Source organism: Anguilla anguilla, chromosome 13, assembly GCF_013347855.1.
Source record: "Anguilla anguilla isolate fAngAng1 chromosome 13, fAngAng1.pri, whole genome shotgun sequence".
Taxonomy (NCBI): domain Eukaryota; kingdom Metazoa; phylum Chordata; class Actinopteri; order Anguilliformes; family Anguillidae; genus Anguilla; species Anguilla anguilla.
In genome coordinates this window covers 15827900-15853820 of record NC_049213.1, presented here as the reverse complement: position 1 = coordinate 15853820, position 25921 = coordinate 15827900, and the positions used below count along the sequence as shown (strand labels likewise).

Here is a 25921-nt window from a genome sequence, read left to right as displayed (position 1 = left end):
CTGTCCCACTTTTATGAACCTCCCCAGGGCGGGGAGGAGCCAGTGTTGTGCTGACTGGTCAGGATTGGTCAGGAGGAACAGTGGGCTGGACAGAGCTGCGGAACACTCCCCTCCTGAAAGGCTGAGAGGCACCTGGTCTTACAATCTCCGGACTTTCAAAAATATCTCCCAGGTTTTTTTCCCCATGAAGAATTGCTTTTGCCCTGCAGGCCAGCTTTTCAAAATAGTTTTTTGCCATATGAAATGAGCATGAAAATAAACTTGTGGAACAGTTTTCTATCTGTAGTCATATTTGAGAATCTATTGTTGTTTAATACTTTTTATTGTGAATATTTTTCACTTTCCAGGTGGCCACATTGACACACACATGCCAGGTATAAAATGCAAAAACCAACACAATGTTAGAAAGCACAAAAGATTTACAACAACAACAACAACAACAACAATAATAATAATAATAATAATAATACTAACTTTATATCATGCTTTTCAGAACATGGTGCTCAAAGCGCTTTCCAAAACAATGAAAAAAAGAAATTAAACAAAAAGAACAAGTAAAGTATATGCATGCAAGTCAAATATGAACAGTTGATCTGTGTAGTAAACAGCATTTACTGTAAAATAATTAATATTAGCCACTATTCATGTATTTGGAGCCTACTTTTTATGTTTTCAGTGTTGCTATGGGGAACCATGCTTGGAGATTATATAAGTATGACAGCACACAGGGTAGTTGAAAAATGATATGTACCAAGTGTACTTCTAGGAGAAGCACTAGAAACCAAAACTGCAGAAATTATCTGCCAACACAGTAATTTCATAAATAACTGCCCTTCGTTCTTCACTGATCACTGTTCAGGACTCAGTAACCACTATAAAGCAGCTTTATGATTGACATCTGTAGATACACCAGCAGTTCGATATTTGTACACATCCTCTGCTCATGTAAACTAAACATGGAGTGGTTGCATATCCCATGTGTGTGGGCAAACAACATGTGCTTTCATAGAGAGTTCTTCAAAACAACTTGGGTCACTGTGTCATTCTTTTCAACAGATGGTGATGTAAGATACTGTACTTTTACAGTGATAATACACTAATATGCAGCAATCACATGAAGGAAGTTCCACATTTGCGATACAATAATAAGATACGATAATAATTTATTGTCTGATTACTCGGAAATGTGTCTTGCCAATAGTTCCATATAATTACAAAAGACAAGCACAGTACTAAAAAAAAAAACAAAAAAAACGTTCTCTCATATACCCCCTAAGCAACTGTTCCCAATTATCTTCCCTCACTGGACCTATCATTTAGCATTTGAATAGACATTAAGATAAAAGTGCATTTATACTTTTCCAGTCTGTGCTTCGCTACCCTACACCTCCTCCCTAACCGCAAAAGAACTCAGAGTGCAGCACATGGGAACTATCACCAACATTATTGTCTGCCAATATTCTCTGATTGTAGTCCTTTTGAAACATCTGCATCACTGGAACACCCACAATCTTTGAGCGCACATTTAAAAAGGGGCTAAAAAGGGTTTATTTAAATTGAACTGAGATACCATTGTCCCCAAGCTGTAACAACATAAATCTCTGAATAATTGAGCTATAGAATAATAATAAAATCTGCTTGCTTGCTCCAATAGGATAGTCTACGAAGAAAGTAATGCATTGTTGCGCTCTGTTACATAAATAGTCAATGCGTGCAGTCCAAGATAGAGTCCGCATAAAGACCCAAGTACTTATAAGATGATACTTGTTTAATCCTCTGACTATGAATCACCACTGGAGGAGGATACTCATCTTGCGGTAGGCCAAAATGGCTTTCTTTTCTGTATTAACTATCAATACATTTTTGTCACACCAATCAATGAGCCTATCTATTTCTTCCTGGTAGCAGTTTGGTTGTCTCCCTATCTAAGAGATATCAGAGATACTGGAATCATCAGAATACTTAATAATTCAATGATTTGGTGTAGAAGTGACACAATAGTTAGTATACAAAGTGAAACATAGTTGCGAACTAACACAGCCCTGTGGGGCACCAAAATTAGTCATCTTGCAGGCAGAAAGACAGTAATTAACCTAGACACACTGTGTTCTGTTAGTAAGAAAGGAAATGTTCCAGTGAATGAGGTGTGGATTGACTTTGAGCAGGAGTTAAAACTAGGAGTTTTTAATGCTTAATATTTTTTTTTACTATAGAAGTTGCTATATTTGTATTTAAATGTAGGATACTTAGTCCAAAGCATCTACAAGCACCAGAAAAATGTAGACGACAACACTCCAGATATTTAGTGCATACCGCAAGAACAGCGCTGTACGAGAGCTGATATACTGCGCTGAACTCCATACACTGAGACGCACGCGCTGCTCAGGGATATCTCCTCTTGGGGAACTTTGGGGTGTGTTTCCAGCACACTCCTTAACAGCCAGTCGGGCAGTCAGCCCTACCCAGCTCTCTGCCTCTTCGGGCTGCATTTCCTCCCGGTGAGTCATCCTTCAGACCAAGCTTTCCATCCTTCCCCTCTCCCAACGAGACCGCCGGTCTTTGTTACTGCACACACTGGAAACTTTGATTAACCTTTATTACTTTACCGACTTTTCCCCAGTCTTTTTTTCCCCAAAGCGCTTTGGGGCTTCATAACCATATTTCCTGTGGGATAGCTTGGGCGCGCCAAAGGAATTTATGACTGCACTGAAAAATCTGAGTTTGTAAACCAGTTGAGGAAAATGGGTGTTGGGGTTGTGAAAGTTCTGCAGAAAGTTATGCCACTCCAGGAGTGAATTTAAAAAAATGAGGTCTAATTGAAAACATTCTTGGAGAAGGGCGTGGTCTTAAGTGATTTTTTTCCCTTTGTGTTCAGCACTGTGTCTCAGTGGAAGAGAGAGGAAGATTGCCAGCCATTTTGAGTTAATGTATGGTTATGTCCTTCACGAGCACACTTCAGACAAAAACCCTTTGTGCTTGCAGTGAATGGATGCGCATGGCTGACACTTGATACCTCAGAGCAACATGCTGCGTAACGAACCAAATATGTTCTGCAGAAAAAGTATAGAAGGTGGCCAGCTCACACTGCACTGCTAGAGATTATTTTACTGAATCACATAAAAGTGCATTTATACAATCAAGTGTATAAACATTCATGGAACACGGTTACAATTTCACAACTTTGACTGCAGATTTTGAGACATTCGTCCTCATGTGTCAACACAATGGCCCTGAGGAAACAAATATTGCATATTTATTTCATTACTCACTAACAATTCGACATCCAAGTAATTTGTATTAAAAAGTTTCAGTAAGTAATAAAATAAATGTTAACTGCAAAGGGAACATGTAGCCTTGGCAATGCTTCAACCCCCTGTGGGGTTTTTTCACCGCTCAATCCCTGTTGAGCGAGACGTCTCAAAATAGCTATTAAAGGCAGCATTCTTTGGTTATCTACGGATTGAAGAACAAACACAACTCCGCTCTTTCAAACAGGCTGTTGCCGCTCTCCCACCTCATTCAGACATTTCCCATTAACTGACTCATTGAACGCACGGTAACCTGCAGTCGGCGTGTGAAAAATATCGGTTTAACATCCAAAAGATTTAGGAAAGAAAAGCTAATCTTTGACTGGTGACTGATATTGTGCATGCTCACCTCTCACGAGAGGCATTTGCAGAGGGACTGTGATTGACATCTTTACTATGCCGTGGCGCAGTACACAAAAGGACCCCTGTACCTTGGACACTGTGGGCGTGTCACTGAAACATGCTTCTACCTGTCTAAAGCCCGTGGCCGTAAATCTGTATCCGTTTGTGTATGTCTATGTACATTCTTATGCGTATTGATTATTATAGGTTTCTGCTTTATGTTTGTGGCTTGAGAGGTATGTGTGTGTGGTGGGGGGGGGGGGGGAGTACTGAAATTACAGTCATCAGTTTTAGTATGCATAGACATGATTGAAATTACAGTCATCAGCTTTTCAATTTTGAAAGAAACACCTAATTTTAACACCATTTCTATTTCAATTAGCAAATAGACTAACATGCGCTAATTTCAGCCCCCCGGACAACCGTAAGATTTAGCACAGCTCACAACTAATGAAGTGTTTGCATGACAGCCGCTTCCGCTTCAAAATGGCTTCACAAAGTAGTCTGGATGCCTAGGTTCACAGATAACAGTGAATATGACTTATTTTTATGGAACTTGTCTCAGGGGTGGGGTGTGGCATTCCCCAAATACTAAGTCAATGCCAGGAAAAATATGGAAAACCCTATCAGATCCTATCCTGGCACTGAAGATTTTAGTGAATACTAACAATGTTGTACCTCACCCAAATTTTCAGGGTCACAATAAAATGCTATTTATAATGCTATTCATAACACTAATCGTTTTCCCAGTGAGATAAAAACGTTGCTGTGTTTTTTACCCTTATTTTGGACTGTAAAAATCAAACACAAAAACCCCATTTTATCTGCACCACCTAGTGGTCTGGCCCACCCTGCCAGAAAGTGCATGTATGTGTATGTGTGCATGTGTGTTTGTGTGTGATGTCATTATGATGCAGGGTCTTGACTGATAACTGGTGGCACATAATTTCCAGAAAAACCAGCTTAGGTGGAAATAGCTGGATAAAGCTATGCTTCACTTTTCACCAGACATAGATGTAATGTTTTCTTATGCTGAAGCTGAATTCAATGATAAATGGTAGCATTTTATCTTTCCAAGGTTTTACAGTGGGCAGGATTTTTTCTGTGATCGCCAAACAGCCCATAAATCACCATTCAGAATACATTTGGTGACACTTGGAGGTGTTCTATAAGAAACAGGGGAGAGAGTACCCACCCCCAACACTGAAAATTACAGTACCGTGAAGAAACCATTCAGTGCGACAAATATGCAATAATAGAAATAAGGATGAGGGGAAATACTATTTCACGACGCTATACAGTGGCTATGATTTATATTATGTGAGAGATAAACAATCTTTAGCATTTCACAGATTTTTACCCTTTGGGAGAGTGGCTAGACTGAAGCCACTTCTGAGATAGGCCAACATTAAGTCACATCTGGAGTTGCGTGTGACCACGGCTGGTTCTAGGCATGGACAAAACAGGGCCCATGGTTCTCCTAGGGCAGCAACCATATGGGACAACAACAATCACCTGGGAGGTGCCAAAAAAAAGAGAAAAAAAGGGAAAATGGAACACATTAATAATAGTCGGTGAAATCCCCCAGTCTGTGATTGCTACCCAAAATCCTCTCTTTGACAATCGCTAAATTTCCCCTGGTCCGTGATCATGCCTGAGACTTTCTGGAAGATTCTGTGGCCTGAGGAGAATGAAATTCACCTTTTTGACACGAGCACAAAACACAGCCCGTCACCCAGGAAATAACACCCAGACTGTCATGTATGGTGGAGACAGCATCATGCTATGGGGCTGCTTTTCAGTAGGAGGGACTAGGAAGCTTGTTGGCATCAAAATGGATGGAGCCAAATACAGGTAAATCCTTGAAGAGAACCTATTTTGGGCCATGTCACAAAGCCAGCTGATTCTTTGGAGAACCAAAGGTTTTTTTAAAATAAATATCAAACTGTTTATTTACACAGAAGACTTTACATAGTTATAGGACATTTACATCTAAATTATTTTCACCCTTTAGAAACAAGTTGGCAAAAGCTTTACAAGCATATTGCCCAAAATTAGATCCAAAAAGATCACCCCTTATTAATTCCACACAGCTGATCTTAAATAGGCCCACAATTAGACACACCTGGAAACATTCCAATCAATCAGTTACCAGCAAGACATTATTCAATGGAATTACCTTACTAGAAGTATTGTCTTAAATCACACCATTCACCTTCAAGTAAAGGTCACTATCACAACTGGTTCAATGGAAGGGGGAGGGAAAGAGAGAGAGAGAGAGAAAAAATAAAAATAAAAAAATTAATTAAAAAAAAAAAAAAAAAAAAAACTTACTGGTTGGCAATGGCTTGAATAAAATGAAACTTATTGGCTCCCGCATGCAAGAAATATGTACACATGGATTACATTAGTTACAGAAAGCCTTTTTTGCATTTTGTTTCATGACAAAAACATAACTTGTCAAACTTAACTGTTATGAAGACAAAACTAAAAACTAAATTGAGTTTTTAGTAAAAATGAACCATATTTTTAGATGCAACAAGACCATCGATAAAAATAAACCAAAAAAAAAAAAAAGGATTTCAAGGCAAAGCCCTCAAGAAAGAGGCCAGAAACACCCACATTGGCTTTAAAAGAGGCCAACATTTACTAACCCCCACACATTAACCCAACCTCAACACTTGGTGCCAACAGGTACGTCACAACAAGATAATTGAAGCCAGGGACTTTTATCCCTGACTCACTAATTGGCTGAGTGCTGTGAGCTGTGTCCAATTTCAGCCTGGAAGTCCATATATGGTAGTGGGTGGAGCCACCAGTACAGAACATAATAGCCTTGTCCCCATTTCATAGCCCTCCCCTTGCCACAATACACAGTGAGCTCTATAACAAAGACATTGTTTCTTGATTTGGCTCTGTACTCCACAATTATGACTGTTACAATGAAATACTCATATTGATGCACTCTGCTCCCTAATCTTTGTGGAAATAGGTGATAAAACAGAGCTGTTACCCAAGGTGATCTCTGAATATAAGTCACCTGCTATAAAGAGAAGGCCAATAAAGGAAAGCCTTCTATGTAACCTGAGCTCTCTGTCAGACCTAGGACACTTGGGTGGTAACTTCTTTGTTTTCTTGCTTCATTTAACTTTTAATATTTGTGTGCTTTTCCAAACTAAAGGCATTAACCTTCATCCTCTGAAATGCCCTATTTCTTAAAAAACAGAGCAAATTAAGAACGTTATTAGAAAAAACTGGAAAAGGGTAAAGAATTTGAGTACTTTCCAATGAGTTGTGTGATAAATTTGTATTGGACTCACAACCTCAGTGGGTGGAATGACTAATATCTCGCAGGAATAGGACCATTTAGCAAGTAGAAATAAAAAAAAGGAACCTCGGAAGGCTCTGTGAAATACCTGAGCGAACAGCCTGGGCCAGTCTTTGTACAGTCATGCCTGAGTGTAGTGTGCTTTCCCACCTTCAGCCAGGGGCCAGAGAGGGGCAGAACACCAGGCCTTTTGTCCCGGCCTTCTCCAGCACTGAGAAGCGGGGAGTTAGGTTTGTCCGAAAAGCCTGCAGGTATGACCGACAGGGAAAGGAATGTGCTCTCATCGGCAGCCATTGGGGGGAGGGGCTGGGGGGGAGACAGAGAGAAATGGATTACCGGTGGAGAAGAAGCAGGACCAAAGACAGAGAACATGTCTGCTGTAAAAATTTACGGGATGTATACGTCCACGAACGAGGGCTTTGGGCGAATGTTTAGTTTCACTCGTTTCTCTCTGCTGGGTTCCCCGCTGCGGGATAGCAATGTGAGCCCATTGTTACGTCAGCAGGACAAATATACTGATACAGCGAAATGATGACTGTGGTTCTATTTTTATAAGTTCATAATCTTTCTGTTCACACAGTGCATGTTTATTATTTCAAAATGCTGTTTTCTGTTTATGCAGGCCTCTAACACCATGGTTTGCTATTGTAAAGGTGTTCTCGCAACCTGAGATGGTTTAGACATTATGCAATGCTGCAGGGATGTGGTATTAGTAGTGCGTGTATATTAGGAGTGTGTGCGTGTGTATGTGTGCGTGCATGTGTGCACATGAGAGCAAATGCGAGAGTGAAGGGATGGGTGGAGCAGAGGGAGGGATTTTGGATGGCAGGTTGGTGGGATTTTTTTTCCCTCCCCTGAAAGAATGCACTACATGTGTGTCTGTGCATCTGCACTGAACTACACCCCATGTTCTTCTTTTCCACAAAATATTTCAAACATTCAGCTTGTGAGAAGCAGATGGAGGGTATTAGAGATGAAAGGTTTGGGGATCATTAAAGCTGTCAGACAGAGCCAGAGTTGAACCCATGGCAGTGTAGAGAAATGCAGGTCTCCTCTGCTGATGAAACATCACTCAGTGAGGGTTATTGTGTAAGGTACTGAGCTGACAGAGAGATTTTTCTAGTGTTAACGACTCTTTACCAGATTTTTAACCAAGCAGTCCCAACAGAGCTGCAGTGAAAATGGATTTTTTTTGAAACACCAAATTAGTTTGAATTTCAATCAAATACTAAAAATCAGGTCATTTTCCACCGAAGGAACAAACCTTCAGTGGCAAGAGTTTCCTTGAAGAAACCCATGAAGTCATGACATGTGCTCTTACTGTCCTTCAGACAACCCAGCCCATTTCTAGACTAATAGCAGAGAGAGAAAGAAATAGAAGGGAAAACAAAACTGTCCAGGCTTTACCTGCCTGATACACCTGTTTCTACTGAGCCCACATGCCAGCCAACAACTAACTCACGCCCTCTGCTGGCGCACAGAGGGCTCTGAAAGATGCAGCGCTGCGTACTCCTACTGCGCGAGACAATAAAACATCACTCAGCAGTGTGAATATCACAGCTAAAACAAACTGGGATGAAAAAGAAATGGCCCCCAATACTCCACAGACCCAGTAGCCCAGTAGTGTGATAATGTAACTGCCATCTTAAGACTTAAGAGTGGACCTCCAAATTCCCAGGCTGGCCTCCGCTGAGAAATCAGTGCAGAGTCTGTTCTACTGAGGACAGCTGAGCTCTGTTCACCTACACAAACCATCACCACCATTTGCTCAACAAGCCTTTTCTTCCTGTTAGCCTTGTGCTAGCCACAAATATTTTACAAAAAATGACAGTTGACACCATTTAAGGCACTCCAACTCAAGGCTCCATTTTAGGTACCTAAGACAATAATACAAGAACACAAGCATAGCAGGACTTTACCCACAATGCATTTCAAAAAGGGAGTATACTTCTCTTAATATACAACCAAATTTTAATGTGTTAATGTCAATGTCTAGTGCTAATACATAGCACAATAAGCACACATGACAGTAGACAGGGCATAGTAAGCATGCTCTGCCTGGTATTTGATCATTTAACTATTTTGGATATAAAGGAATGCTCCAAGGCTCGGTGTGAAGTTAAGAGAATTGCTTGGGCCGTGTTTTGCCTTTTCCCTTCGCGTTCATTGTTTCAGTTTGCCCTTTCTGGCCTCCGCTCGGGTCTTCGGCCTCTTTCTAGTTGTGGTTGTGTAAACAAAGCCACATTTTTGCCCTTGCACAAAAGGAGGGAGATATGCTCCAAGGCTATGGTAACACATTTGACTCGGGTTCCGAGGTTGAGTAGTATGCACTTTAACAAGGAAGGGTGGATTTTATGAAAAGAGCAGGAAGAAGGACTTATGATTTCTTTGGACTGCGGCCAGAATTTAATTTTTTTTTTAAATGCAGCAGGACTCGAGGTCAGCTCTACTGGAGACAAAAGGTCACTACTGAAAGACAAAGAACAGCTGCTGTCAAGCTGTTTTTCCCACACATGCACACACATGCAGACATGTACACATGCATGCATGCACACAGAAATGCATGCACACACAGAAATGCATGCACGAACATACACAGATGCACATGCTTAATTATGCATGTGCCCACACAGAGACATACGCGCACACGAATGCATGCACATTCACATGCACATGCATACGTACAGACACGGACACACATCCATCCACAGGAACATGTATGCAGGTATGTATAATACATGTGCTGGTACTTCCTTTCTTCAGGGCCGTGGTCCCCAGCCCATGCCTCAGGAAATAGTCTCAACCAAAGATAATATTAAACATATTTTTTTGAGGAACAATCATACAACTTTTGGAGGCATAATATCGCTATAAAAGCTGCCATTGTGAACTTCATCAGAAACTTCTCTAAATATACAAAATGTCCTCCGCCACACTCAAAAACTTAAATAATATCACAAAACTGCAAAAGGAGAGCTGTACCTTTAAAGAGAAATCATGTAAGCAATTCTATGTGCTGAGTTTTTAATAGTTTGCAAAAATATTGTGCTGGAAAGCATGTCATTTATAGTTATTTTTGTTACTGTGCAATCCACAATAATGCTCCTCCCCCATGACCCACCACTCAACTGACAAGGACCCCACCCCAAATCAGTGCTCCAAATACAAATATGAAAAATGCTAATACAAGCAAAATACTTTATATGTGCAATATGTAATGATAACTTGTATTATCATGTACAGCTCTACATGCATGCACGTTAACCTAAACTTTATTAATGTTACCCATAATTTACTTTATGTAAAGTATGAATCGGTAATGTATGAAAACAATTAAGCTTTCTGCTTTTTTGTGATGACACACAAATAAATTAATTTAGCAAGACCATTTTATTTGAAGACTTTTTGCAATCCTGAAAGGCTGTGTAGGATCCATGATTAATTTTAAATCTCCTGGGTATCATATTTCCTGTTTCCTTTTTTTTTTTTTTTTGCTTTTTGAGAGGTTGAGGGCAGAGTTACACATGAAAAGTTATACCTGTTTGAGTTCAAAGTCCCTCCCCACCCCTCGACCAGAGTGTGTGCACTGTACACTTTTAGCAGAGAGAACAGACCGTAACTGAGGGATCATGCCCATGGCAGTGCTTCTGTGGATAACACAGAGAGCAGGCCATTTTAAGCCATTTTGCCCACTACTGATGTCTGTTGATGCCGTGTATAAGACCAGGAGGGTGGTGTCTCTGAGGGTGTGGTGGAATGCACTCAGTAGTGCATGCATTGTGGAGATATTTAAATGTAAATGTGTGCGTGTGTGTGTGTGTGTGTGAGTGTGTGCTCATTTTTTCTCTTTTTGCTTTTGTCAATTTTTGTTCTCGTTGCAACTTCTGTCAGAACCCTGTAAAGTACAGCTTCGTGAAAATATGAGACAATAGACCTCCTTGCCTTCCCTCTTATCTTACTGGAATGCAGGAGGCAGTATCAAATTTCCAACAAGAAGAGAGGGTGGATTTGACACTGGGTATTGCCCTTTGTGTGTTTCGGTTGGGAGTGCTCCAAATCACTGTGGAGTTGCAGGGTTTTTCTCACATGTGGACTACAGAAATGTGAATAAGTTTTCATTGTCCCAGCGGGATTGAATTAACCAATTAAAAAGCATTCATTACACATATATATCATCCTTTGGAATGATGCCTTAAAAATGTTTGCAAAAGGGCTTTTAGAAGAAGCATAGCAAAGACCCAGATTTCACTAAAACAAGACCAGAAGAATACCATATTTGGATGCAAGGTTGGATGCAGTAAGACATATCTTGAATATTCAGGGTTGCAACGGGGTTAGACGTTAAAATAAGAAAGAATGACCTGAGCTCTAAATTTAGATTTCAAAAACTTGATAAATTCTCAGATTGTAACCCAGGTACACAAAAGGACACATTTTTCTAGTGTTTTACTAACAGGGGACTTGTCCTCCATCGTATCCATACAGTGGTAGAGATACAGGCAAGCTGGGTATTTGTTTTTGGTTAGTTCGTAATGGCTATTGACGAGGCAAAGTACTGATTTGTCTGTCATTTGGAGATATTTTGTTATTGTAGGTACAGAGTAAAAATAAGAAGGTAGGGTTAGTGAGTATGTGAGTACAGATATAAAGACATGTAATGTAATGCAACATAAGAACATTATCTGCTGGATCTTAGTCTATCTCACCCTTTCTATTTTTCTTTATTGTTTTATTCATACGCTGTTACTTCACCTTCTTTTATTTTCCCCTTTTGTTCCCTCTTTGTGTTTACGGTTAACTCCCTCTGTAATGTGAACTGACATAAGCATAAAAGTTTCTTTTACTTTTTAAAAATTAATCTTTAAACATGATACATCATGACATGGTTATGATGACATGCACAGCGTGTGAGAACCCAGAAAAGAGAGCAGAATGTATATGTGCTGAGTCCGTTATATGGAAACGCACACAAAGAGAGGAAAGACTGGCAGGCAGAGAGCGTGAGGAAAGGAAGGGGGGAGGGAGGGAGGAGCGGCCACATGGGCGGGGCCTCAGAGGCCAGTGAGGTGGACCGAAAAGCGAGTACAAAAACTCTGCCCTCTCCCTCCCTCTCTCTGTCTCCCTGCTCTTTAGCGCTCCAGCGATCCACGGCCAGCCTTCCTTCCCAGCGCTTCAGCGGCCATCTTCGACAACATGAGCTACAGGTCCACCGCCTACTCGGTCCACAGCAGCGGCGGCATGCCGTCCGCCAACATCTCCATGAACCGCTCCGGGTCCGGCCCCGCCTACCGGGCCTCCAGCATCTACGGCGGGGCGGGGGGCCAGGGGGCGCGCATCTCCTCGGCCTCCTTCTCCAGCCTCCGCAGCGCTGCGGCCCCCGGGGCCTCCTTCTCCTCCTACCAGATGAGCAGCGGCGGAGGGGGCGGCGGCGGTGGCGGCGGGTTCGGTGGCGGGCTCAGTTTTGGGGCCGGCGGGGCCGGCGGCGCCGGGGGCGGCGGTATGATCATGGGCAACGAGAAGGGCGCCATGCAGAACCTGAACGACCGGCTGGCCACGTACCTGGAGACGGTGCGCAACCTGGAGCAGGCCAACAGGAAGCTGGAGCTGCAGATACGGGAGGCCCTGGAGAAGGGGGGCCCCGACGCCCACGACCACGACCGCTACAGGGACGTCCTGGAAAACCTGCGCAAACAGGTGTGTGAGAGAGAGAGAGAGAGAGAGAGGGGGGGGGGGGAGAGAGAGAGAGAGAGAGGGGGGGAGTGAGAGAGAGAGTGAGAGAGAGGGGGGGATTGAGAGAGAGACAGAGAGGGGGGAGAGAGAGAGAGAGGGGGGGGGGGTTGAGAGGAGAGAGAGGGGGGAGTGAGAGAGAGAGAGAGGGGGATTGAGAGAGAGAGAGACAGATAGAGGGGTGGGGGCCAGTCAGAGAGAGCTGAGGGGGGGAGTGAGAGAGAGAGACAGAGAGAGGGGTGGGGGGGAGTGAGAGAGAGAGAAGGGGGAGTGAGAGACAGAGAGAGAGAGAGAGAGAGAGGGGCAGGAGGGAAGTGAGAGAGAGAGACTTCCTTTGGGACTTGTAAAATTTTGATTATTTCTGTTTATTGGACAGTTTTATGAAAATGTACCTATTCACTAGACCTCGGGCTAATTACTCAGAATGAACATTTGTGGCAGGGTGCCATTGCTTTAGGGACAGTGAGCTGGCAACTACAGAATGACAAAACCATAAAAGGCAAATTATTAGTTTATTTTATTGGCTGCTTATCGGTCTTATCAAAGTTATTATCAGTGTTTAATTTAATGAAAGAATTCACCCCCCCACCCCCCATAATTTCCCTTGTGACTGATTGTGCTGATTTGCCTTGGCAATACGACACCTGGTGTTTGAAATGAGTGAAGAGAAGTGATTACAGTGAGGGTGTGGAAGTTTGAAGAATAACCAAGCTGAAATGAATTATTGTTTAAATAAAGCTTATGTCTATATGGCAGGGCTTCTCTTGGTGTTTTTGAAGTGTGTGAAGAATCAACGTGTATATCTGTGTATCTCTCTCCCATGGTTACCTAACGTCATACTTCCATCTCTGGGAAACAGCCTGGGCAATTGTTTGAGGTGCACAATGGGAAACATTAGCTCTTAAAATGACCTCTTGAAAGTAAACTAAGACTGTGTGAACAAGTCTACCCTGTTAATATTACACGCATTTTCATATTTGTAAATATTTTTGAATACATTATCCATGCCAGATTATAATCTGTGCTTGCCTCTTCTCTACCAGTAGAACGTCTGTATGGAAAGGCAATGCAAAGTAATGCAATGTTTGAAAAGTAATGCAAAGTGTGAGTGAGATTCACCCAATGGCTCCAGGCCTCAGAACTGGGCGGGGAAGATGCATTGCTTTGGATATATTGTGATGGAAAACGCCTGCAGAATGCACAACTGAAGGCTTGGTTTTCATAAGTTTCATTATTATTGTATCATATTTAGTCAACTTTAAAAAATAATGAAAGGCTTTACTGTACTGAAGGAATACAGTTATTTGCTACTCCTCAGTCAAAACTGCACTGCATTTACAAACAATGAAGCATTAAAATGTAAAGATTTTGTAGATTTTTGATTCATGATTTTTAAGTCTTGTTGTGCTGTGCTTATTTCTGCATGGTGTGTTTATGTAACTCTCCTCACTGTTTCGTAAAGGTTGACAGAAACCTGGATTATCCATTTTCTAAACTAAATTAATAGATTATCTATTATGTCCACTGGTAGTACAGCTTTACTTGCAGTAAACTGTGGAATAATGTCAGCTGTAGAAGCTTCCGTATATAAAGAATAAAAGATTTGTTGAAAGACTTCCACGCAGTCAGTTGAGTTTAAAAAAAAAAAATCTGGGTTGGAGACCTAAAATTGAAACAGATGTTTTGTATGATTACAAAGGAATGTCTGTGGATGCAGAGTAGATTCATTTTAACATTCAAACTTCTGTTTTCACTCACGAAGCTCTCGTACTGATTCCTCTGTAGTTCATGTGCCCACACTGTTCCAGTAGTTTCCTCGATTTTTGGTCTGGCCGTGACTCATTCGTTAAGTGCACAGTCTGGAAAAGAAAACATTTCTCAGGGACAGAGAGACAGGAAACCCAGACCAACCGTTCCCCACTGAGGCCTTTTTCTGCCAAGCGCTTCGGACCGCTGGACAAAGCAAATTAAGCTTTTCCATTCTGGCCTGACCTCAAAAAGATGGGGTGGATCCCACACTGAAAAACCCTAAATAAGTCACTCTCCACGAGTATTTTAGTCTTTCTTTTTATACTTTTCTTTTTTATACATTTCTATTTCACTTTTCAAGCGAACAGTAACTTGAATATTTTATACTTGAGAAATACTTATGTCTCATTATAAAAATAAAACACTTTTTTACAGTGTAGGTACACATTTTGATAAAGTTCCTAAAAAAGTTGTAACACACATTTATTTAATTTACCTTCTATTTATCCACTAGGTTTTTCATCTCTTTTTCAGGGAGATTTGTCCAAGAAAGCAGTGTATTTAAAAAGCATGCACTACACATCATCTCAGAATTGGAGCATTGACAAATCTGTCATCAGTGACAATGCACATATTTACACTAGATCAGAGATCGTATTGGCCACTCTGTCTCTACCTAAAACCCTTCTCCTTGTGTCTTCCAGGTCTTTGATATGACGGTGGACAACTCCCGCCTCGTGCTCCAGATTGACAATGCCCGTTTAGCAGCAGACGACTTCAAAGTGAAGTGAGTAAAAACCATTATGCCAGGGCTGCCCAGTCCTGTTCCTGCAGATCTGCCCTCCAGTAGGTTTTCATCTCAACCCTAATTTGGCACACCTGATTCTACTAATTATCAGCTCACTGAGATCTCTATCCATTGAATGATGTATGCTTTGTAATGGTAAATGGTAAATGGACTGCATTTATATTGCGCTTTTATCCAAAGCGCTTTACAATTGATGCCTCTCATTCGCCAGAGCAGTTAGGGGTTAGGTGTCTTGCTCAAGGACACTTTGACATGCCCAGGGCGGGGTTTGAACCGGCAACCCTCCGACTGCCAGACAATTGGTCTTACCTCCTGAGCTATGTCGCCCCCATAGGAGGACAGGCAGGAGACAAGTTAGGCGTTAGGGTTGGAATGAAAACCTACAGGACGCTAGACCTCCAGGAACAGGACTGGGCAGCCCTGCGTTATGAGAATGAGAATGATTGGTACCTTGCATGGCAGCCTTTCACCTTTGGTGTGTGAGTGTGTGTGTGAATGGGTGAATGAGAGGCATCAATTGTAAAGCGTTTTGGATAAAATAGAATTGCAATTTACCAGAATGAATGATTGGCTAGTGTATGAGGATCTCTTTTCAGTGATTGGACTGTGGATGCGAGCGCTTTGGTCATGCTTTGTGCGCTCATGCAGGTATGAGTCGGAGCTGACCATCCGGAAGTCGGTGGAGGCCGACATCGCCGGGCTGAGGAGGGTGATCGACGACACCAACGTGGGCCGTCTGAACCTGGAGAGCGAGGTGGAGGCGGTGAACGAGGAGCTCAGCTTCCTCAAGAAGAACCACGATAACGTAAGGCCTCAGCTTACGCACATTTACAAACAAGTCAACTTTCAGTACCAAGACAAATGGCTGCCACATGGTTTTGAAAGAATACTTAAAAATTAAATGAAATTATGTTGCCATTTGAAAATACGTGAATGCGGCCCATTTATGTTTGCACCGTGTGCATCTGGGCTATCAGTCTGGTTTGAGTTTGGGGTTTATAATTTGTTTCAAAGCTGAAACAGGCTCAAGTGTGTTAATGACAGCAGACATTTAGAAGGTGCAAACACAAAAGGTCACAGGCACCGATATTATTCTGAAGTACTGTCATCAACATATAGTTAATCAGGGTACTTGAATATGAAACACTCCACTTGAAGCTCATACTTATTTCTACACTGTTACCGATATTATATGTTAGTTGTCCTTTTCTGTAGTCTTTATTTCACCTATTCTAAAAGAACTTGGTTTCATAAGTATCCCTGATGAATGTAACGTACCTCTAACAGGAAGTCATGGAGCTGCGTCAACAGGTCGCTCATTCGGGAGTTCAGGTGGACGTGGACGCCCCCAAGGGGCAGGACCTATCTCAGGTCATGGAGGATATGAGAGCAAACTACGAGAAGATGGCGATGAAGAACGCAGAAGAGCTAAAAGTGTGGCACGAATCACAGGTACCTCTACTTCTCCTTTCCTCCTCGTTTTTTTTCCTTTCCATTTTTTTATTTCTATGGATTTTACCCAGCTGTTTAAAAATCAAACCCCAACCCCAAGTGATGGTAACGCCTAACTTGTCTCCTGCCTGTCCTCCAAGATCTCAGTGGTGCAGGTGCAGGTATCTCAGAACACCGAGGCCCTTCAAGGGGCCCGGACAGAGATGGGCGACCTACAGAAACAAGTTCAGACACTGGAGATTGAACTCATGTCACAGAAGAACTTGGTAAGTTTTGCAGTGGGCTTTGCAATAGTGTGGTATGTGTGGTGCTGACAGTATGTATATTTTCTTAAATGGTAAATTAAACCCGATTAAACTCCTGCCATTGCGACTTGGCCAAAGCATTGGCTTCAGAACTGGAGTTGGTCCCCAGGTGCTGCACTGTGGCTGACCACTGCTCCTAAGAAACTAGGGTGGGTTGAATGTAGAAGAAAATTTACCCCACAGGGTTCAGTAAAGTATATCTTATCTTACTGTATCAGAGCAGCACCTCGATCCCCTTTTCCCTGCTGTGTTTTTTCTATACACGCCTCAATACCTGTCTTTTCCCCCTCAGAAATCTTCCCTAGAGGACACTCTGAGGGACATAGACATGCGCCAGAACATGGAGATGGAGAAGTACAACACCATAATCCTGCAGTTGGAGGCAGAGCTTACAAACCTGCGCAACAACATCCAGCACCAGACCCAGGAGTACGAGGCGCTGCTCAACATCAAGGTCAAGCTGGAGGCCGAGATCGCCACCTACAGGAGCCTGCTGGATGGCGGGGATTTCAGGTGAGGATCAAAGAGAAGGGAGGAGAGGCAGAGAAGGAGGTGAAGCAAGGAGGTGGGATACATTTGGCTCCGAGGGGAGACAACAGCCAGGACTCGATAAACATTTGTCCATAACACCGACTCGATTCTACACAAATGTTCCTTTTTATCAGTTCACAGGCCATGGAATTTACCTCATCAAACTGTGTTTGAAGAACGAAACTTTAGATGTGATAAGTTAAAATTAAGATAAAATGTTGATTGAAGGCAGGCCAAAGAGGCGGAGAAGCACAGCACTTTAGACGGTGAGGAGAAAGGCAGGAGAGAAAAATCCAGAGATTTCACAGCTTCTCTTGCCCTGTTCTGCAGAGTCCTGTTACGGCAGTAACCTGTATCTCCCCTCTAACTGTCTATCCTGTCCAGGCTCCAGGATGCTCTCGTAGGGTCTAAAGGCATGAAAGATGAAAAATGAAGACTGGAAACCTCCAGATCCTAGTGTCCTGGACAAGCACCAAAACCATCAGAAGTCCGGACCTTTCCCATCCCTTAGGTCCTGATAAACCCTTTTAAGCACATGCACCTTCTGTCACACCTTCCTTTCTTCCTACATCCAATAAAAAAAAAGGGTACTCGTTTCCATCTCCTTTGATGATAGAGTCAGTGCAGGGGATCCTCTGACTGTTCAGGAAACTGAGGTTCTTGTGCAAGGTCCAGGAATATATGTGGGTTCTGGATATGCCTGAGTCAGAACATCATTCCTTTACATGCAGTTTTTCCAGTGACATCAGCTCTTGTGTCATACTTTCCCTGTCACTCCGTATGCAATAAAAGTTGCTCTCATTTTCATGTTATTGGCTGAGTTATTGATCTCGGAAAGCACAACGTGAGAGACCTGAAGGCACCTGCCAGGAGACAGAATGGTCAAAGTATGAATATACAAATATCTCAAAATGTACTAGCTGTACTTGCAGCAGATTTATGCATGAAATTGCAACACATACAGCAAAATATACAAGCAAAATGAATATCACAGGACATGACCTCTCTTGCTATGGTCGCCTAATCATCATCCCAGAATAATTATCTTAATAATTCCTCCATCTCCACCGTGGTTGGTGAGTTTTCTGGGGGTAAAATGGCCGCTCTCACCACCTGGAACTGTGCGCCAGGAGGCCCACAGGGGTGCGCTAACCACTGCTTTACCCGTCCAAAGCCGAAGCACAAAATCGCGTCCCTCCCAGCGCCCGCTGTGCGGACCAGAGCAGAGTGGCCAGGGACAGACGTGCTTTTCTTAAGACAGCGAACTGCATGACACTTCAGAGAAGCCAGTTCTTCAGTTTCATCACATAATATTCATAATGAGGCTGGAGGTGAAGGTGACGACCAGCATATCTGCAACTGTGCTGTTGGACAAATAAAAGCAAGAGTATTAGCAAGGTTGCAATCTATGCCATCATCACCCTCAGCCCACGGAGGAGAACATTGAAAATGGTTGCCTTTTAGAGCCAAAGGTGATATTGATAAATAGGAGAATGATATTCTGCTTTTAATACTATAACAAATATGATGTTACTGTTTGTATCCTTTTCAGTATTTCATTCATGGTGGCTGAAATTTTGAATACATTATTTTCATGTTCCATATGGAAATATCTCTTTCGCATCTAAGTTAAAGAAGTATGCATGGGCAGTCAAGGGGAAACCCCTTGATAGATAAGTACTATTATACTGTAAATGAAATAGCTATGATGTTCTCTCTCTAACATGGTAGTTGTTTTTCACAAACTGACTACGTCTTCCGGAAACACACACTCCATATGCCTGAAATTATGTTGGGTGTGACTGCCTGACTTTGAACGGGTCCACCCAACTCCCAGGCCTTCTGAGAGGGGGCTTAGGTTCTCCAGTGCTAGTAAATCTGTCAAGATTAGGCACTCCTACTTTATCAGAGGAGGAAAATCCAGGTTAAGAAAATAAAAGTCCTTCCCTGTATTTTGTTACAATCACTTGGATTTCCTAATCAGCATAGGACTTCAGCCAGGAGGTAAAACTAATTAGTGAAATCAGTCGGCTGAGTTCATGGGTGGAAGAAACACACGGCAGAACTTTTACTTTCTGACCCCTGGACATTCCAACTCTGCACGTTACGTAACGCATCACACAATGTGAAAACAAAATCCATCAACAGAGAATCTAACAGCAAAACACACCGCCATCTCCGGTTCTGTGTTACCATAGTGATTTATGCAAGAAGCAGATAATGCTATGCAGCTGCAGCGTGTTATCCGCTCGGACATGCATATCATGGAGTATATCAGAACTTCCCAGCACTGCCCACTGCATACCTGGCATTCCGCATGGTGGGGGTACCAGCAGGAGACTTGAGTCAGCAATACACTCCCAGGGTACTTTTGTTGGGTTAAAATGTTACTTTTAGGAATTTAGCAAACACTTTTATGTATTGTGACACAACTTACATTCTTTGAACAATCCATTTTTATAGTTGGACATTTACTAAAGAAATTTGGATAAAGCACCTTGTTCAAGGGTACAAGTTGCCGTGACCCTCTGTGGAATTGAACTGTACTGTACTGCAACCATAAAATTAAAATAATTACCATGCTTTTTTTTCCCAACAAAGAATTTTGTTATAAAGCAAGAGTGTTTTAGGAAACAGGACATTAGTGAAACATTATGAACACAAATTAAGAATATGGTCGCTCATAATGATTACAATGCTGCCAGTAACCACAAACACACATGTACACACAAGAATATTTTTTGTACCATGAAAAACATTTCTCTACTACTAACATGACTCGATATCAATCTTCACACAAGTGTATAAGAAACCCTATTGTTTGATTCACAGTGAAAATAGCGCGAAGTTGTATAATTTAGAACGGCAGCTCTCCCAAAAATGGAATTAAGGTATGTTTCCACTTACCTGGAGTAGTATCTGTCCATCCAAATAATTTGACTGAAATGTGATTTTTCTAGATATTTGTCCTGATAAAATGGACCTTGTGGGTCCATCTTCATGTGGCTTCAAAGTGCCAAAAATTAACATTTGGAAAAAAAAAAAAATTCAACAGTAATATCTATTTCCAAATATAATCCTGTGGTTACTCACGAACATCCACAGAGTTTAATTTCTGCATGGTTTCCTCATGGACAGGTACTACTCTGGGTATGAGGAAACATACACTATATTTACAAAAGTATGTGGACACCCTTTCTAATGAGTGGATTTGGCTATTTCAGCCACACCCATTGCTAACAGGTGCACAAAATCAAGCATGCAGTCATACAATCTCCATTGACAATTATTGGCAGTAGAATGGGTCGTGCTGAAGAGTGACTTTAAACTTGGCACTGTCATAGGATGCCAACAAGTCAGTTCGTCTAATTTCTCCCATGCTAGAGCTGCCCCAGTCAACTGTAAGTGCTGTTATTGTGAAGTGGAAATGTATAGGAGCAACAACAGCTCAGCCGCAAAGCAGTTGGCCACTCAAGCTCACAGAATGAGACCGCTGAGTGCGGAAGCAAGTAACACGTGAAAATCATATGTCCTCAGTAGCAACACTCCCTACAGAGTTCCAAACTACCTCTGGAAAGAACATCAGCACAATAACTATTTTTGTCAAGAGCTTAATGAAATGGGTTTCCATGGCCGAGCAGCAGCCGTACACAAGCCTAAGATCACCGTGCACACTACCAAGCGTCGGCTGGAGTGGTGTAATGCATGCCATTGGACTCTGCAGCAGTGGAAATCACGCTTCACTACCTGGCAATCTGACAAAAGAATCTGGGTTTGGCAGAATGCATAGTGCCAACTGTACTGGCCCGAATAGTTTCAACTGTAAAGTTTGGTGGAGGAATGGTCTGGAGTTGTTTCTCATGGTTTGAGCTAGGCCCCTTGAGGGGAAATCAGTGAGGGGGAAATTTTAATGTTACAGCATACAATGACATTCTAGAAAATTATGCACTTCCAACTTTGTGAAAACAATTTGGGGAAAGCCCTTTCCTGCTTCAGCATGACAATACCCCCATGCACAAAGCAAGGTCCATAAAGAAATGATTTGCTGAGTTTCGTGGGGAAGAATTTGACTGGCCTGCACAGAGCCCTGACCTCACCCCATCAAACACCTTTGGGGTGAATTGGAATGCCGACTGTCAGCCAGGCCTTACACCAAACATCAGTTCCAAACTTCACTAATGCTCTCATGGGTGAATGGAAGCAAATCCCCGTAGCCATGTTCCAAAATCTACTGGAAAGCCTTCCCAGAAGAGGGGCTCCAACTCCATATTAATGTCCATGGTTTTGGAATGAGATGCTCAACAAGTGTCCACACACTTTTGAAAATGTAGCGTGCCTTTTTATTTTATTTTTGGGTGAACAGCGCCTTTAAGAAACATGTTACAGGAAACATTCCATTTGTGTTTGAATATCTATTTAACTGTAGCAGGGCTCAGTGTGAAAAAGGGAATTGGTGTAAGTTGGACGTATCTGGGCTTCATTTCAGCCTAAAGTTTTAAGTGTCCTTCTTTTCTCAGTAGATGTCTTAGACCAAGAGGAAACACTACTGGCCATGCAAGACAGCCAGAGATAAACAAAACTCCCAAACCCTGCAAGTCTGCTGAAAAGTGTCCTTTTTAATTAGGTTCAGTTTATTTGGTTTTGCTGTTTTCATTCATTATTTTGCGACCAGGATCCAGGGAGAGGGTGACCACTGGAAGTTTTTTTTTCCTGCTTTTGCTGCTGAATAAAATACTGGTCCAAACTGGGTGGAAAACATCTCCCTATCTGTTCTGTCCCTCCCAGGGGTGCCACACAGCACGTAACAACAGCTTTCATACAACTGTTTGTGTTAAACATTCACTCCCTGTTTTTACTGAAAACATGTCATTTGCAACCACTTCATTTTCAGTCACTTAATTGTCAGAGTCTGTGGAATTTAAAACACCAAAAAAAAGCAGATGGATCCTACTATTTGGTCTGGAGTGAACGTAGAAACGATTTGTGTTTGGGGGCAACAGTGCCGTGTTTGTTCATCTCCCGTCTCCACGAAGGACACAGGAAAAGTGCCAGTCTACCCTTTTGTGTTTCTGTGTCTGTATCAGCGGACCGTGAAGGCCCCAGCAGCCATTCTGTGAAGCCGTTCTAAATGGCTTGAGCTATTGAAGAAAGCCAGGTGCAGTCAAGTGTATTGCTTTGCTCCTCACAAATTGTTTTAATGGTTGGCAGCTTGATTTTCGCAAAGAACGTACGTGAACTGTGAACACAAAACATCTGGCCATCTACGTCATTCACTTTGTGAGCTCAAGTTGAAAGAAGGTTGTTTGCCATTCCTATAGCGTGAAGCTCACTGGAGTTGAGAGACTGACAGCGATCGTGTTTCAAAACGCACAGGAGGTGACCGATTGCATTTTAAAATTTCACTTTAATTTACTTTTGTTCTTCATCTGAAAGATTGTATCATTGGCTTAGATATTCTATTTTAAAAAACAACTCATTTTTAAAGGCAAGCTCATACGCTGGGGTGAGTGGGTGTCTGTTGCTAACAGCGTGGTTCAAATCCTGAGAGCACACAGAGGATTTTTGGCACAGTTCAGATTTAAGTAGACAGGCAGCACATTAGGCAGCACATGAAGAGACGGGCTCCTTAAGAAAGTAACGATGACAGCGCGATGATGATTTGCGGTGTTGTAGCGCAGTCATGATCGCTGTAAGTAGGGAGAATGGTTTAAACACGAAACCACCTATCCAGACATCCTGCACAGTTATCCCACTGCAGTATCAGAATCGTCTCATTTAGCTTTTACACCATTACTAATTTCATGTGATTCCTTTTGGGTTCACAATAGCCACAAACATTATTCAAGTTTTATCCACAGGATTCGTGTTAATGTGGCAATAATACTGCACCTGAGTTACCAGTAGTAGAACATTTTACCCGTAGACTTCTAATGAGGAAATACTGAATCAGAAATGCTCACAGAGCAAACTGTCCAAAGTTATATTGTAAAATGAATGTTTGAAGTTGCAGATTCTTGTGATTGTTATCCCTTATAACAATGGTCATCCTTTCCTGTAAGTTTTAATGACACCCTCAAAATGACTATAATAACTACAATCACAGAAAATTATAAATTTGAACTGAATCATGGGGGATGAAACTGCGTTGCCTTAACTATAACTGAGGGGTGTAAGGCAGCACAGCTCCGGGATTAGTCATCAGGCAGAAACTCTGGGGATTTTCAAGGCGAGGCTTGGTACAGTGTTAGATACTATCTAGTCTGTAGGTAATCAGAGCACTAATTTAGTCAGGAAAATGGCGAGCACTGTTGGGCTGAATGGCCTGTTCTCGTCATTATGTTATGTTATGTTATGTAATCACTAATTAGCTCATTTTAGAAATGTTCTTTTTCAACCTCATTAAGCCTCGGGCTATGTAATTTTCGCCAAGAATGCGTATGTTTTTGCTAAAAGATAATCGGTTCAAAGGTGAAGTTACAGTCTTCCTAACAAAGAATGACGTAACAGCAGAAAAATGAAGTCACGTATCTGCACAGACCAAATTACTGGACAAAACGCCCAAAGCCTTATCAGGGCTGTGTGTCTGAACTAAAAATCTGCAACCCAGAGGAAAGGCACTCCAAACTTGTGAACTCAATTACAAGACTGGTAAATGTTCAGAAGACACAGACACATAATCCCCCTCATGATCTGTATCATTTATCATTTCCAGACTGGTAAAAGTCTGAAAAAGAAAAAAGAAAAAGTACCTCTTAACGACCTGTAAAATGTCTCCCTGTGAGGACTGGTGAATGTTCAAAAGAAACAGACGCGTTATCTTCCAATGGCTTGAATAATATTTCAGGGACCCTGGCATATTATTTCAGCGCTAAACCCTGGGAGGAATAAAGCTGTCACGTTAAAACAGATTTCCTGAGTGTGTGCCTTCGCTTCCTTTGGAACAGTCGGATTCGTCTGCCGTTTGCTTAAAACGTGCCCAAATAAGGACAAAAAATGCTACCGAAACAGAGACATTCTCTGAGAGCTAAACACACAAATGAAAAACAATCAATTGTGTTGCACAGAGGAGAAAAGATGCAAAATATCAACATAAAAACTCCTTATATACTCCTTATAATCCTCTCAGACACTATTTATTCTTCATTCCACAGACCAAAGTAAACACTTCTCCAGAAGGTCACTCTCATATGATTACTAGATTAACTGAAATTAAGACAGGGTGATAAATGACAACTGTAAAGTAAATGTGGCATTTTTTTCCAGAGAAATTTACCCTCTAAAAGAAGAGTGCATGTCTGTTCGTATTTGAGTTGTAGTTGTCCATTCTCTGAGACTAAGAAGAGTTAATCTCATATTATTTTGAGTTACATCAATGAAATCCACACTGGATACTAGATTTGGATTGGACGGACTGTGCACGTGTATGCATGCGTGTGATTGTGCGTGTGATTGTGTGTGTGTGTGTGCATGTGCATATGTGTGTGTGCATGTGTGTGTGCCTGTGTATATGTGTATGTGTGTGTGTGTATGCCTATATATGTGTATGTATGTATGTGTGTGATTATGTGTGTGCATGTGTGTGCGTGTGTATATGTATGTGTGTGCGTGTGTGTGTGTGCATGTGTGCGTGTGTGTATTTGTACATGTATGCGTGTGTGCGTGTGTGTTTGTGTGTGTGTGTGTGTGTGCAGGCATGTGAACATGTTGAGTGAAAATGACACCTGTGCCAGGTTAAGAATTTGGCTGGGTGCCCTGCTGTGACCCCTCCACTCTAGGACAAAAAAACACAGATCTCATCTCTGCAGGGCAAGACTGCACTTGCCCTGTAAACTCAACTCACTCCCACAGACAAACTCTCACCTACCACAGATCCAAACAGGCAATTACAAATATATAATTTCTACATGATTCCTGTGAAACCAGGTTGCATCACGAACCTGCATTTGGTCAGAAGATTTGATTGGTCATGCTCAGTATTAAGCAGGTAAAGTTTTAATGGCATTCAGATGCAGACCATGTTTTCATGTGACCATGCATTACATAACCAGCCTTACCCTTTCAATGAGTATTTCTAGTACACACCAATTCAGGTAAGCTGCATTTTTTAGTCATCACATTGAAAGGAAGATTTGATTTATTGAAACATATTATCATATGAATGGTTAATCATTTTTTATTAACCATGTTTTACATAAAAGGAACAGCTTAATTATACAAGATGACACTGACTGCAGTTTTTCTCCCTGAGAAAAGGACACTTTTAGTCAATTTAGGCTGAAGTTAAGCCCAGGTGCGACTGCTCAGTAAGTGTGGCCCCAGATTACCCCAATTCCCTCTCTCACACCAAGCCCTACCACAGCTAAACAGACGT

General features: G+C 42.0%; 1 protein-coding gene across 1 annotated transcript; it reads left to right on the top strand.

The window, feature by feature from the left end:
- The first annotated feature begins 12078 nt into the window (after positions 1-12078).
- On the top strand, positions 12079-18357 carry LOC118211710 (keratin, type I cytoskeletal 18-like). The gene is made up of 7 exons (XM_035389120.1): positions 12079-12672; positions 15159-15241; positions 15911-16067; positions 16550-16714; positions 16855-16980; positions 17312-17532; positions 17935-18357. The coding sequence occupies exons 1-7, from the start codon at positions 12172-12174 to the stop codon at positions 17981-17983; spliced, it is 1302 nt and encodes a 433-aa protein (XP_035245011.1). The 5' UTR covers positions 12079-12171; the 3' UTR covers positions 17984-18357.
- Positions 18358-25921: the final 7564 nt, after the last annotated feature.